The 15,047-nt window shown below is 41.1% G+C and overlaps 1 protein-coding gene across 3 annotated transcripts in view; it reads left to right on the top strand.

Annotated features, from left to right (window-relative positions):
• The window catches only part of STN1 (STN1 subunit of CST complex), a 53,921-nt gene extending 40,510 nt beyond the window's left edge, over positions 1–13,411 (top strand). For all 3 annotated transcript variants that reach the window (XM_063131563.1, XM_063131564.1, XM_063131562.1), the window contains 5 exons: positions 508–619; positions 2,055–2,223; positions 10,118–10,240; positions 10,764–10,836; positions 12,584–13,411. In XM_063131563.1, coding sequence (XP_062987633.1) covers positions 508–619; positions 2,055–2,223; positions 10,118–10,240; positions 10,764–10,836; positions 12,584–12,741 — 635 coding nt within the window. In that variant the 3' untranslated portion in view covers positions 12,742–13,411. The remainder of the gene's footprint in view (positions 1–507; positions 620–2,054; positions 2,224–10,117; positions 10,241–10,763; positions 10,837–12,583) is intronic.
• The last annotated feature ends 1,636 nt before the right edge of the window (positions 13,412–15,047 follow it).

Raw genomic sequence — 15,047 nt, 5'->3', positions numbered from 1 at the left:
ATGGCTTGGGACCAAACTACCTTCTCCCATAAAAATGTCCCTGGGTTTTAAGACCTTCTGGAGAGGCGCTTCTCGGAAAAGACCTCCTCAAGCGCCCCCCTGCTGCCCCCTTGCCTCTTAACGCCCCCCCCATGCAATCCCACTGCCCCCAAGGGGGCAATACCGCCCACTTTGGGAACCACTGATGTACAGTATCCAGGTTGTATTGTTGCTTTTTATGGCAACAGTCTTCACAGTTAATTGGGCAATGAAATAGAGCTCCCAGCTTTCTAGAAGCTATATTTCAAACCCAGTTCCAGAGATTCAAATGCAAACTGTGTGCCCCCTCCTTATCCATGTACTGCCCTGCTAAGTTTCAAGTAGGACACAGAGTAGACTCTGATATTCTGGAGTTATGAATAATCTGGTTTTTACTCTATACATCAAATAGAACAACAAATACAATGTTACAATTAGCAGCTCAAGTTTACGTTTGTACATTTTTGTGCTTTGCTTGTATCTTTTCAGATAAAATTGATGATCCTTTGTTTGAAGTTCAGATTTCAAGGATGCTAAAACTTCCCAATCTGTACAGAGATATTTATGACAAGCCATTCCAGTTCCCAGAAGAGGCACAGAGGTCAGTGTGAACTAAGCATAGGAGATACAGATGATTTGAAACGGTCGGTTTTATATCAGTCTTCCCCAACCTGGCATCCACCAGATGGTAGGGAATGCTGGGAATTGTAGTCTAACCCATCTGGAGGCCATCATATTGGGGAGAGCTGTTTTACGTTAAGAGCAGGACATAAGCCAGGGCAGTGTAGAATCCGGGTTGGAAACTGTAAACCAGAGGCGCTATGATGGAGAAGCCATGAATGGGAGATGAGATCAGAGGCAGGGATAGGAATATAATAGAAAAAAGATGCAGGCGATGTGTCTCAAGTAGATAGAGCTATCCATTGGGAGTACCCAGCGGGATGCAGTCAGCAATCACATGGTATGATCATCTTGAATGCTCTAGCGATCAAGAAGCCATATTAAGTACCCTTGACTATTAAGGAGGTCTATTTGGGGTTTCTACAAAATATGGTACATATACACCAGCAGTGGGCAACATATAGATTGCTATCCCATGCTGCAGTCCCCGCCACCCCTGTTGCTCCACAATTGTAATAAAAAAAAAGAAGTATATTAAGACGGGATAGATGGTGTCTATAGTGGCTGCAGAGCACGCAAGGGGTCAAAATTAGGTTGTTTTCCACCCATTACATACACTGATAGGAATTGTTAGTGTAAAGTTTCATGTTGCAAGAGCTCAAAACACCAGAAACAGAACTGCATCAAAAGTTGGCTTCTGTTCCACAGCACTTGGGATACTTGCAGCAATGCACAGAGGTGTGTGTGTAGCTTTGGCTTTCCACATATAGTCCCAAGACCACAACTGCACTGGACAAAGAAACAAGCATTCCCCCCCCCCATCCCATGTATTTGGGCTGCAATCACCACAACTACTCCGTTGCAGGGACACAAAGGCTCCACAGTGAAGATTTAGAGAGACTATCCGGAGCTTCATCATTATCAATTGCAAACTTTAATCTGTCAATTGCAATTAAACAGAGAGAGGTGGTATCTTTTTATTATTATTGTTAGACACTTTGAGAGCCATTTTGGGTAGAAAAGTGGGGTGTAAATGAAGTATCTGTGGACAATGCAGTGAGCCTAGTTTTGCCTTACTGTGGTAGTCGGCAACTGGGGAGGATGTAGCACAAGAGGACCAGCTGCCAACACCATTCTAGGCATTTGCAGTGGGTATGCATGCATGCATGCCACCTAGATCCCAAAGCTTTGTGTGAATCATACAAGTCAGTGACATTTCTGAGGGAAAGGGTTTATAAACCCAGCACATGGGTTAATGCCATTGTAGACTTGGTTTTATAGTGTCTGGGTGTTCAGCTAAATTGAAAATCTTCTAATAGTTTAGTTAAGTGCCTTCTTTTAGATAGGTTTGTCTTTTGATCAGCTTTCAATATCTTCTCTCCCCATTTTTAATTTGATCTTTTCTCTGCTGATAGAAGCCAAGGTGCAGCAGACTCATTGGGCTCCATCACTATACTGAGCAGAAAAATAAGGGGCTTTCTGTTGGGGAAAAAGATTCAGAGCTTCTATCAGCAAGAGTTGGAAACAGTGGACGATTTGTTATCTCATGTCATGCAGGATGGACCAAGTACCACTGCTGCGCAGGTGAGTAAAGGTGACTTTGTAAACAGTTATCCTCACTTTGGGGGCATCACAGGTCAATTAAGAATACTTAGCAATAACTGTGAATGAAATACTAGGCTGTGCAATCATTACTAGTTTGGGAAATCAAATCCTGCACCAATTAATGGTATGCCCACCTAGAATCTCAGAATCATTGCCCAGATACTCTCAGTTTTTTGTCCCCAGTCATGAGTACTAGAAATGTTTTGTTTGTTTTTTAAATGTAGTGGAAACTTTGATTCTCAGCAACTGGATGAAGTGCTAGATTTTACACATGGATTTAAGTATATGCAGTAAATACTGAAGTGAAAAAGCTTGTTTAAAGAATAAAGCATACTAAACAATGCATAGTGGCTTTTAATCTCTTTTACCCATTGCTGTGAGAACTATGTTAGAGTATTCTACTGGGGTGTGGGGCGCTTCTTAAAGACTATGTATTAGTTGAGCAACAGGACAGGGTGGTTCTGAACTTAATCAAGGGCAAAATAACTTGAGGCCCAGCATATTAAAAAGATGGGACCGTCTGTAGGAAATTATAGAATATGCTGACATCTGCTCTGTATTATACACTCTTCGCGTTGGACATTTCAGTCTGGTTCAGAGTAAAACTATGGAGTGGAGTTTTAGGAGGCTCTCTGCTTTAAACTCTAATTGGAATCAGAGTTGTACATAAAGTGAGTGCTTGTTTGAGATTTCTGGTTAAATAGAAATTTGTTTACAAAAGATCCATAGCATGTGAAGAATAAAGTCATGAGCCGTATAACCTCCTGGTGCAAATTTGCACAACTTCAATGCATGTGAAGTCATGCATATCCACATCAGTTGACAATCTGGACTTGAACATACAGAATTATTTTAAAATCCTTGCTGTAATATTACAGTTCAGATTGAACAAAAGTATAGAGATCTGTGTCTCTTTAGAAACAACAAAATGCAAAGATTTATGGCGCCAAGTAAAAACGTGGCTTTTTAACAAAGCCTTTAATGGTTAAATTCACCAGGCTTGCACATTGTTTTAACTGTTTTAATTGTTTTACTGCTTTTAAATTATATACTGGTTTTAACTTGATTAATGGTTTAATTTGTTTTTAGCTGTGTATATTTATTGTTTTACATTGTATGATTTTATCTGTACACTAGATCCTAGTGATATAGGGCGGGATAGAAATGTTTTAAATAAATAATAAATAAAATTTATTTATTTATACAAATTTAATTTTCGTGAACCGCCCAGAGAGCTCCGGCTATTGGGCGGTATAGAAATGTAATAAATAAATAAATAGGGACAGAACATTGGGGCAGGTCCCTTTTGGGTCCAACTACGTATTTGGTTAAGGTTTATTTATTTGTTTTATTTATTGAAGCATTTTTATACCGCCATTCAGGCAAAAAAGGCTCTCACGGCGGCTTACAAAAGTATTTCTTGACAAAGTTATGTTTTAAATTCCCAGCACTGTGGTAGGATATTTAAATCCCTTGAAAATGATTTAAATATCCTACCACAGTTCACTGAATTAAAGTAACAGCAAAACTGCCTCCCATTCACACTGGGTTCTGTGATCTGGCAACCATTTGTTTTCATAAAAGAAATGCTTGTCATTGAATTTTAATACAGCAAATAGGGTTGGATTTTAACAAGACCCCTGCTGTTCAGTGGCACAAGAATATAATACAATAACATAAAACAGCAGAGAAGGAATCTGTTTCTCAAACCAGCTGCCACAATAAGCGATTCCGGTAAAAGATGAAGGCTTTCCCAAGCTATTCAGCTCAGTGGGTTAAGGACCAAACACATCCGTTTCTATGGTCACACAAGGGAATAGTGTTGCTACAGCCACAGCACATCCCCTTTACTTCCCCAGCCCAGTCAGTATATTGAGTAATCATAATGGAGTTAGAGTACTCTCTCTGATAATGTATTGGACGAGCTTAGGGGTCCTGGGCTAAAATCGCTGCTCATTTATACGCTTACTGCATGACTCTAGCAAGTAATATGCCTCAGCTGGTCATTGGTAAAATTGTGAATAGCCTTCCCTTTCTCTTTCAAACATTTCTTTCATCCAAGTGCACCAGCCAGAATCACATTTCCTTTGGAAGACAGCTGAGAAGACCTCATCCGCTCATGGCCTTAAGTAATTTCACACTCCATAAAGCTGGCTCTCGATCAGCTCATCATTTTATTTTTATTTTATTTTTTGTAGTTAAAAATGTTGACCTTGAAGATCACATACTTATTCTTGGGACCCCCTTTTGTTAATCAGACACTGAAAGGGTTAAATGATATTGCCAACAGGAGATTGAAGGGGCTACGTCAAGCTATCTCAAACTGCCTGAAATGACAAATAACTGCTGTGGTCTTGAGACGGTTGCATTGTGTGATTCAGGGATGTGGGGAAACCTACAAAATAATCTCCTGAAAGATCCCAGATTTCTATTTAAGAGCACCCTTGACCCATGTGGAAGAAGACCCTAAATTTGTGACCTTATAACAACTAATGTGATGGCATTTACCATCCCCTGAACTGAAGGCTGTGATGCTTAATTAAAAGTTGGCTCTGAAAGAAACAGCTTTATACAGTATGGCTACATTCCAGAGTCACAGGGTGCTATGTTTTGACTTAAGCCTTGGCAGCTACTAATAAGTAGATAAGACCAGCTTCTATGCATGCTCAGACGCTGATTCTGAGGGAAAGACTGTGCTAATGAGCTCATGCCGTGCACCTGTTAAGGTAAGGGGTACAAGGAGCATTTTTGCGTGATGCCGATTGGTTTGGAAGTCATAACCATGGCATCAGTGGCCGGGAGGAGGCACAGATGCTGCAGATGCCGTTGAGTTTAAAGAAGATGTACCTGGAGGAACATGTCAATCAAGATAACTCGCTCAATTGGAATTTCGGAGAATTTTGGGAGAAGTTAAAATTAACTTGTTAACAAGTATGGCTGGGGATACATGGGCATAAAGCGTGAGACAGTTGGGGGCTGGAGGCACCTCACTTTTGATTGGAAGATGGTTGTCTCACCACCCATCTATGACCAGAGCAAGTATATAAAAGTTTAGGCAGTGAGAACTCTCCTCACTTTGCTTTGCTCTCCTTTCCCCTGCTTGATTTCATCTCTGATCTTCTTTCAGTATATTTCTGAGTTTATACTGAGTCTGTAATGTCTCCCTTTTTGAACTTAAATTGGTTATTATTATTATTATTATTATTATTATTTATTTATTTATTAATTTTTGGTGGTGCGCACAAACACACTTCAAAATGTACAATATGCCTGTAGACTCAAAATGGTTGTCTACTCCTGTCTTTGAGGAATATAGCTGTTTCTCCATTTCTGCGTTGTTCAGATACCCTGCACTTTTATTGCAGGTTATTGTATTTCTACAGTACTGGTTGGTTTTAGATTTTTGAGCCTTGGGAAAATGTGCATCCATTGCATCTGTCATGTGAAGTGTGTGATTGGCACCTCACTGCTAATTTTCAGTGATATTAGTGGTGAGCAAAATAGTTCCTCCACCTTCATCGCCCCCCAACCCCTCCAAATCCATACTGTTTTGGGAAATTTTGTTTTTCACCTTTTTTGTTTTAAAGGCCTTTGGCTGTGCACTTCCTTGCTGTCCATTGTCAACACCACAGCACTCAAGTGATTGCTTTTAGCATTCAAAAAAAGTTCAAAGAGCATCAAGTTTGAAAAATAAAATGCAAAAGACCTTGAAATCTGTTGTGTTATGTCATATTATTGAATGGGTGTTTGCTCCTCATGTATTAATGCGTTTTGATGACCTTCGGTTCCTTTTGAGATCCCCCAATACCAAGACAAGGACTGGTGTCAGATGTTATCAATTGGAGTTATTCCTTGTCTTACTGTACTAATGCATGTGATGATAAACCGAAAGAAATTGCAGAGCATATCATTTGGCTTAAAGCTAATCCCTCACAGGCACGTGCTGCTCTGTGGTCTTTTTGCTTACCTCTTGCTTCATTGTTTGGATTTAAAGTTTAAATTCATGTGGACTCATGGAGAAAAGGGAGGAGCAGAATCCTATTTGATAGTTGGAGAATCTGGGCCCACATAGATGACATAGCTAGAGGATTTTCTGCAACTATCAATTTGATCCTCAGTAGAATGGAATTACAAAACAGAATTTTGTAGAGTTTCACCGCCTCTCATCTCAGGAAATTGAACACAGCATATGATAAAAACAAAAGTGGTTATCTATGCCTTTCAGGAAATTGAGACATATGAAAAAGAGAGAGAGAGAGAGCTTACAAGATGGAACTGTGCTTGTCTCAAGCATCCAAGCCATGTGGAGAAATAGTTCTTTGACTAGCTGTTTCCTGCTAACACAGAAAGGGACGGGCTAAGTTCAGAATGTGATAGGAAGGGCCTTCCATGGTCTCTGGCAGACCTAGGCCTAATTTAAGGAAATGGAATAGAGCTTCCACCCAACAGCCAGAATCTAAACCCATGACACTCACTGGGTGACTTTGGGATAGTCACTAACTCTCATCCTAGCCTACCTCTCAGGATTCTTGTGAGAATAAAATGGGGCGGAGGAGGGGCATGAAAGCCACCTTGGGTTCATTGAAGGAAGAAAGGCAGGATATAAATGTAATAATACATTAAAAAAATTAAAAGGGCAGAACTTCTGTCCTCTCCTTGATCTCTTGCATCGTCAGAATCAAATTCATTGCTAATAGCCTACCTGCTCTTTCTGCCTCTTTGTCGCTCCTGAGATAAGCTCCCTATACCTGAAATAGACTAAGCTGGACTCCTGTTGAGTTTCAAATCCAGAAGACTGGAACACACTGTAGTGTAGATGAATTATCTCTTCTTTTTGCATGTCTACTTTCCTTATATAGTAACAACTGGGAGACAGCATGCTGTCTTGCATGCTAGCACCATCTAACCCGCACGAAATCAGATTTATGGGGTTGGGGACAGGAAGAGACACTTCACAACTCCTGGCAGCTTCCCATATATTCCAGCGGTATCCAATTTCAAAACTACCAAACAATTAGACCAATGGTTTGGTGGGTTTTTTTGCAAAATATCTCAATTTTTCAACATGTATCCAAGTGATTGACCAAAAACTCTCTAAGTAATAATGTATTGCACTGCATTATGCATAGTAAAACTGCATTGGATCAACTTTTTTCAGACAGTGGGGAGAGTGTTTGTCTTTTGTTTTTTGCTGGCATAGATTTCTCTATGTAGCTGAGATTCTGTGACTATTTTTAGATTTGTCACTTTTTAAGGAAGGAATAGAAAACTACAGGAAAATCTAGTTGTTCACTAAAAAGAGGATAGAATGTTTTAAAAAGGAAAATATTGGCTGAACTAGGTCATTTTAGCCTCAAGAAAAGACAATTGAAGGGGAGGTTTGGTTTGATAACAATTGTCATATAGTTAAAAGACCAAGTATTCTCTATTGCCACAGATGAGGAAGTGACTTTAAATTACAGGAAGGCAGTCTTTGGAACAGATGTTAAGGAAAACTTCCTTATTATGAGAGCAGCTGGGCGTATCAAGTTGCTTAGGAAAGCTGCAGAATCCTATTCCCTGGAAATATTTGAAGAGTTAGTCTGCAGGTAGGGGACGGACTGGATGATCCTTTCCAGCCCAATTGCCCAGGATATTCTGTGTTCATCTGAATTAATTTTGAAGATTAGCAATGCACATCTGACCAGTCAGGTCTGCAGTGCAGCACTAAAGATGGATAGGTCTCCAGAGATCCTGGACCAAGCAAGGGAAAGGCAGAAAAAATGGAAAGGGAGCATATGTAATGCCTTTTATATGCACATACGTGTGTGTGTGTGTGTGTGTGTGTGCGCGCACACACACAGGAGGCATTTGTGTTGAGCTACAGCATGACTATACCCTCTCAGCTAGAAAAACTTAAAGGCGAGATACACTGTAAAATCTTGGTCTTTCCAAGCAAATAATGTAATCGAGCACTCCTTAGGTTAGTACAGAGCATCTCAGATTTCATGCAGAACACAATAGGGCTGCATTTTTTAAGCAGAAGGAAAACCAATACATCTGGTTACTCTGTGGTCATAGGTACATTTTCTTTGTTTTCCCTTTCCTTTCTGTATGGCACATTTGAATTTCCTACTCCATCCTCAATGTGTTCTTAGTCTAATTGCTTCCTGCTGCTTCTTTCCCTCCCTTTCTCCTGGCCAAATACCTGTCTTCTGTGGCTGCATTGAGAGTCAATAGCTAGTAGACAAGTGTATGGGATTTAGTTCATGGAGACAAAGGTTTAAATCTGCCCTCAGCCATGAAGCTCACAGGATGACCTTGAGTTAATCATTCTTTCTCAACCTAACCTACCTTGCAGGGTGAGTGTGAGGATAAAATATGGGGGTAGGATGTCTGCTTTTCTGAATTCGGAGGAAGTGATAACAATTTAAATAAACAGATGGGATGCAAAAATGATACATTAACATGTTGGACAATCACAGAGGGGGAAGGAACCATTGTGCTTCCTTCCCCTGCCCCCATGCATGACCGCATAATCTCCTGCAGTGCAGCAGAGGTTGGCATGTTGTATGAATGCAGTGCCAGATGCAGCGGTAGCAGTCACTTCGTATACACCCTGCAACCTCTATTGCACATTATGGTTTCGGGGTGACTACAAAGAGACTGCTGCTGCACCCTGTGCTGAGTTTGCACGACACACCAACGCTCACTGCATTGTGGGAGATGATGCACATGGCAGTTGGGTAGGGGCAGGAACCACAATGGTTTCTTCCCCCACTGTGATTGTCCGAACCTGGTCATTGACTGGGTTTGCACAATACACTAACCCATGCTCAGTGGTTGAACCTTGGGTTGTTTGTTGAACTGTGGGATAGCATGCTATTTGAACCCAGGACCTTTTCTGTAGGGTAGCTTGTTAACTATGCAGTGTGGTGTATTTTTCTTGAAACAGCCACCTTGAGAACCCATGGTTTGTTGTTGGGTTGTTCAGGGTGGTTAACAAGCCATACTGCATGGCTAATAAGCCATCCTGAGGAAAATATCCTGGGTTCAGACAACACACTAACCCCCAATTCAACAAATAACCCATGGTTTAACAACAACCCACACTCAACCACTGAGTATAGGTTAGCTTGTTGTGTGAACAGCCCCAATTTAGGTGTGTGAAAAATATATTTCGGTGGGCCTGTATTAGATTATAGAGACACTCCCATAATTGAAGCAGGATCCTCCATAACAAACATACTAATGGATTAACCCAAGGTAGGAGAACATGGCCTGTTATTATCCAAATGGTGAATCTGTGGGCTGAGGCATAAACACAAGAATGTAGAGCTGTCTGTATGGCAAAGAATAAGATTAATAAAACATAGGTGTCAGGATTCCCAAGAAGCTCCTCTCTTGTACTTCCAAGTGAACATCCATTTCTGGTGCTTTTTCTGTCAGTCTTGAGAAGTTCGTCATTAGCAATTCCGTTTCAGGAGCTATCCAAGCTGAGTCTCGTGTCAGCTCACACAGAGAGTGTTCTTCATTAAGTCTGCCTTCAGACAGGATTGATGCACTAGACCAAAGAGAATCATTAGCATGCACTTCTCTCTCCTCTTGTAGCCCCCTTAGTTCATTTTCCTTCTCATATTAAAAATGGATCAGTGTCTCATGGGGTAAATTACTTTGGCAGCTAATTCTTCCAACTGCTGAAGTAAGCCTTGTTCCAACCTTTTTAATCTCCAGGGGGCGAAACCTTTGCTGCTATTTGAAGGGGAGGAGTGCTTCTGAATGCTTTGATTCTCTGCACAGACCCAAATAAACAACCTAAAAATGCATCTGACTTGCATGCTCCTCATGCCTCTTTATGCAAATATGCCTCCTTTGTCTGTTTTTCTCCACTCAGATGGATTCCAAAGCTGCTCCCTGCTCCAAACTGATTAAGAGGGCCTTCATGGAAGCAATAAAGGTGTTGCAAGAAAAGGGTGTTGTTTTCCAGAAATCAAAGAATCCCAAGGATCTGTATTACGTGCGTATCTAAAGCCTGGGTTATCCATGTTGTATGGTTGGTACACGCTGTATAAAGATGTAAAGCCCTTACCTGTGTAGCATTTCATGCATCCCCTCGCATTTAAATACACTTATCATGAGGAGCATGCTGCTAGAATGTTAATGCTACATGGGAGTGAGTTAGCACACATGGGTGTTTGTGTGCACTTCAACATGGACAGGTGCACATGGAATGCTTGCAAGGCTGCGGTCTTTACCCATGCCATATATAACTTGAGGAGTGTAAAAGGAAGGAAAGAATAAATGGAAACCTTGGAGCAGAACAATAGTCTGTTCCACCACCTTAGCCCTTCAAAACGGGGGATGGATTTAGATTAGACTCTTGTTAGCTTGGAATCTCTGCATGCTGAAGACCATATCTTGGAGTGTTCAATATAGTGTTATTTGGGGCAGGGAGGGTGGGATGCAGTGGTCTGTAATCGTAGGCCTGGCTCTCATGTTTCATATACTATAATCTATGTTGCTCTGATTTCGCCCTCTAGGTGACTGAACAGGATAGAGAATTGCACAGAGTGACACTTGAAATCCTTGGAGCTGATTGCAAGAGGCCAAAATGTAAGTATGGGATGTGCCCTGATCCCAAAGCCAACCACAGGCAGATAAGGAATAATTGAATTTAAACAGGAAATGTATTAGTCATATACCAAAGCAAAGTAACTACCATGGGGAGGTGGAATAGGCTACTATTACTCCAGAAGGAAAGGGTGAGTACATCTGTAACCTCTCTTTCTGTAATGTTTAATACCATTTCTTCTTGATTTTTTTGCAATGAAATGATTGCTTTTGGTTCACTCTGACGTTTGGAAATTATCCTCCAGTTTTGAGGAAATGCCTTCAGGTGGGGAATCTGCAGAACAAAATGTAGCAATGGAAGTGTCTGTGCTGAGCCAACACCCGAACTATCTGTCTCAAAGTACTTGAGGCTACTTTCTAAAGTTTTGCACTTGCCCATGGGGGCAGGTTCATACCTGCTGGCGAAATCTAGGGTCATGTGCTTCTTTGCGGCCCTATTAATTGGCCTTGATCTCTTTGGGCCGCCGCCTCATACCCATTTGTATCTCTGCATATCACATTGAACAAAGTTGCATTTCTAAGGAACACAGGCAGCCCCTCTGTGGAGAAGGGAGGAGCACAGTCACAAGGGATCCACTTAAGAGTTGTCTGGTGTGTGTTTGGCTGTGGTCTCTAATGTAAACACTGTCCAGCTCATCCATGAAGGCCTCTGATTGGTTAGCCTCAGGAATTGAGAACAGTGGCAGATTAGCGTGTAAAAGAAGCCTGCTACACTAGGATGGTGAAAGCTTTATGTGAAAGAAGAAGTCTTCCCTCTTCAAAGGGGGCGGGGAATCAAAACAAAAGATTGATGCACCCTGGTGGTGGCCATGCATTGTTTTCCATTTTAGAAAATGTTATTTCTCTGCAACCTAACTTATGAGAGTGCCATGTGTCAAAAACCTGGCTGAAAAAATGCCACATAAAATAAAATAAAAATAATCGCACCATTTATCCTATGAAGGAAGCTAGGTTGGTTTGGCTTGTTTGGCTTTTATAGACTAGAGATCCCCTTATTTTTTCTAGCTAAGAGTATTCCAGGTGTTCTTAATGGTTCTTAACTTCTTAATGGTTTTATCAGTGGTGCTGTGTACACATGTTGTTTTCTTTTCCCCTTAGAGGAGAAAGTAGAATTCCAAGGAAATAATTTCCCCATTATATGGCAAGAAAATTGACTCAGCCTTATGCCTGTGAAGGATTCATTCCTTCTAGTAGCCAAAGGATGAATCCAGCTAATGCAAATGGGTAGAAACGGCTCTTGAAAGGAATAGCCTGGCCTGTTAGGAGGTATGGCTGGAGAGAGACAAAAATATGCTTCCCCCATTACATAAACATATATTGCAATATTTATATAGCTGGGACTATTAAGAGCAATGAACTTCATATGTGTCCCCATAAGCTGCTAACTGGTAAACTAGACTCTAGAACAAAAAACTGGAGCCCCTCCAGGGCCAGATCTACACTAAGCAGGGGTATGCAACGGAATACTCTTCTTGAAGAATGTGAGGAGCAATGCAAAGGTTTGGTCACAGGAAGTACTGGCAGTACATATTTTTTTGACAATGGCTGAATATATGAACCAATCTGTTGTGGCTTGCAAGGTAATTTCTAAGTATGAAAAGTCTGCATACATTCCTCTATGCTCTGTGGTATTCACCTACAGAATTTAATAGATCACATTCTGTTTTTTAAAAATACATACTGACAGAGATCATCCATTTAACATTCCATGTTTCCTTCATTTCTCTAGATGCTGAAAAGGGCTGCCATCGCCGTCACATTCTCAGTTGTATTCAGCAGAGTTATAGCCCTTATGTTACTGAAGCTGTGGTCTGTTGCCTCCTGGACTGGTTGGAGACAAACAGTGATGTTGTCACTACCATGGATGGATACTACGTTGTCTTTTAAAACAAGAGATACCATGGACTTCTTGAACTAAGCTTTATGCAGTCGGCAATAAGAATAATTCCAACATTGAAGAATCAGCTGTGTTCCTATTTTGTCTTTTCTAATTTAAAAGATGCAGCATGATGATGTTTGTATTTATTTTTGTTTTACCCCAGGTTTCAGAACATGTAATTATTTTTGAAGCACTCCCATCTGTTTCTGATGTTCCAGGTAGTAAACACAGGGACATTTTTAAATAGGAAAAGCTATCATGTTATGAATGCCCTCTTGTGGTTGGAGTGGAGACAAAACAACAAACTTTGCATTCAGCATCGTCATTCAATGGGCAGGGGCTGCCTAAAGTGACAGGCAGCGTGAATGCACTGAAGCCGACTTCCTTAGATGTTTGCACCTAAATTTTGAAGCCTCTGATTGTTGAATTGTGCAAGATGTGGTTTAGGTTCTGTAGACAGCCATGTACATTGGTAATTTCATTGGTAATTTGCAAGCTTTAGAAATCACACTGGATTAAAGATCACATTGTTCCCACCTCTAAAGAGATGTGCTGTGGCATATCTCAAGCCCAGCATATTTGTTAATGGTGCCTTTCATGTGCTCCATAAATAGTTTGTATGTCCATTCATGTTGCCCCAATTGGGGAATATTTTGAAATACAGCATTCTGCTCTAAACGGATTGTACTCTTGTCTCCTATAAGAATGTACACATCCCTCCCATGCTTCCAGTGTGACATGACATGCCTCTTTTCCTGGCCCTACCCACTTCCCCCAAATCACCAATAGTTTTGTGATTTCACAGCTTTTGTGCAGTTTTTTCCACATTTTAAATAGTCAACATACTTCTCCAAAGGCTTCAGTTCTAGCACATCAGTAGGTTGGACCTTAGAAGGGTATGTTGAACTATTGGTTCAGGTTGCAGCAATCTGGGGTCTCCAAAGGGCTGGATTTGGCCCCTGGGCCTGAGGTTCTGTATCCATGTTAGGTAGTGGGTGAAGCACCCCAACTAGAAGCTCTCACAACAAGAACAGTCCTAGCTGCAGTGACTGCCGATTCCACCCCAGCAAGAGGTCAACCACTCTCTAAAACGTAAAAGGTTTGCCACCAGAAATAGGCCATCATCCTATTCAGATAGTGTTAGAAGGGAAGGAGAATATTTCCTAAGCAATGGTCCTTGGAAGAGCTTCCTAAACAACATTCAAATTAGTGAAAACACATTTAGAATCAAGAAACTAAAAAGGGACAGCAGGCAGTGTTTGAATCCTGTTTCCACAAAATAGGAGGGGAGAAAATTCTAGTGGGTACTCCCACTTCCAGCTGAGCACCACTTCTGGAACTACCACAAGGAAAGTTGTGTGTATATATTTGAGAGAGAGAGAGAGAGAGTGTGTGTGTGTGTGTGTGTGTGTGTGTGTGTGTGTGTGGTGTTCAGGAGCAAAATACGCCTAAGTCCCAATATGACCTCTACTTTAATAAATAATGATACTTTGTTAAAACAAACTCTGGGCCTTGTCTCGCTGCCTTCTCCACCCAATGTTCCTTAACTCTGACGGAATGCCTCGTGATCTATAAATGGCCTTGTTTAGCACATGCATCCTTATGACAGGCATCCAGCAGATAAGAGCCTTGTTCCAAGTGATACTGTCTGTCAAGAGCCTCTTGTTTGCTCCAACGTTTTATAGTTTTGGCACAGGAAGTCCCTATGTGTCATTCCAGCTGCCACGTGGACTTATTTGCACATGTGTGAAGCGAACAAAGCCAGATCTGCTGTCCTTGTGTTATATGGTAGACCTGTGACCTGGGTAAACACTCAATGCCTTTAAAATATTTCTGCCTTTGAGTATTTGCTTTTGAAACAGTGAGAATCTTATAGTTTGGTACCTCAGGTTTATTAGGCAGAGTTTAATTTTTTGTGGGATTTGGGGGAATGTTCCTCTTTTTCTAGCATCAAGTATTGTTATAAGGATGTATGGATTTTGTTAAATCTGTTCCATCTGTGATACACAGATTGTCAGGCATCTTTCATTCCATTATCTGCTCTTTGATGGAATTGGATTTTTTGTGCAAGAATTTCGTTAGTTTGCAAATGTACTCAGCTAAAAAATTGGCCTGCAACTCTGTATGGCTTAGAAAAAGCCGGTCCACTCTTCAATCCGCAGGTCAGATTCATAGAAATACAAACTCATTTGAATCCGTTGTAGATTTCTCCAACATCCCTACTTGGTTCACCGAAGAATCCTAGCCAGAGAAAACTTTCTTTCTGCTTTAAACTCTGTCCCATCTTCTCACCCTTGTTACTCGGATGCTAGAA

The sequence above is a fragment of the Elgaria multicarinata genome, chromosome 8 (assembly GCF_023053635.1).
Source record: "Elgaria multicarinata webbii isolate HBS135686 ecotype San Diego chromosome 8, rElgMul1.1.pri, whole genome shotgun sequence".
Taxonomy (NCBI): domain Eukaryota; kingdom Metazoa; phylum Chordata; class Lepidosauria; order Squamata; family Anguidae; genus Elgaria; species Elgaria multicarinata.
The sequence above is the reverse complement of the archived record's forward strand: the minus strand, read 5'-3'. Positions and strand labels throughout refer to the sequence as shown.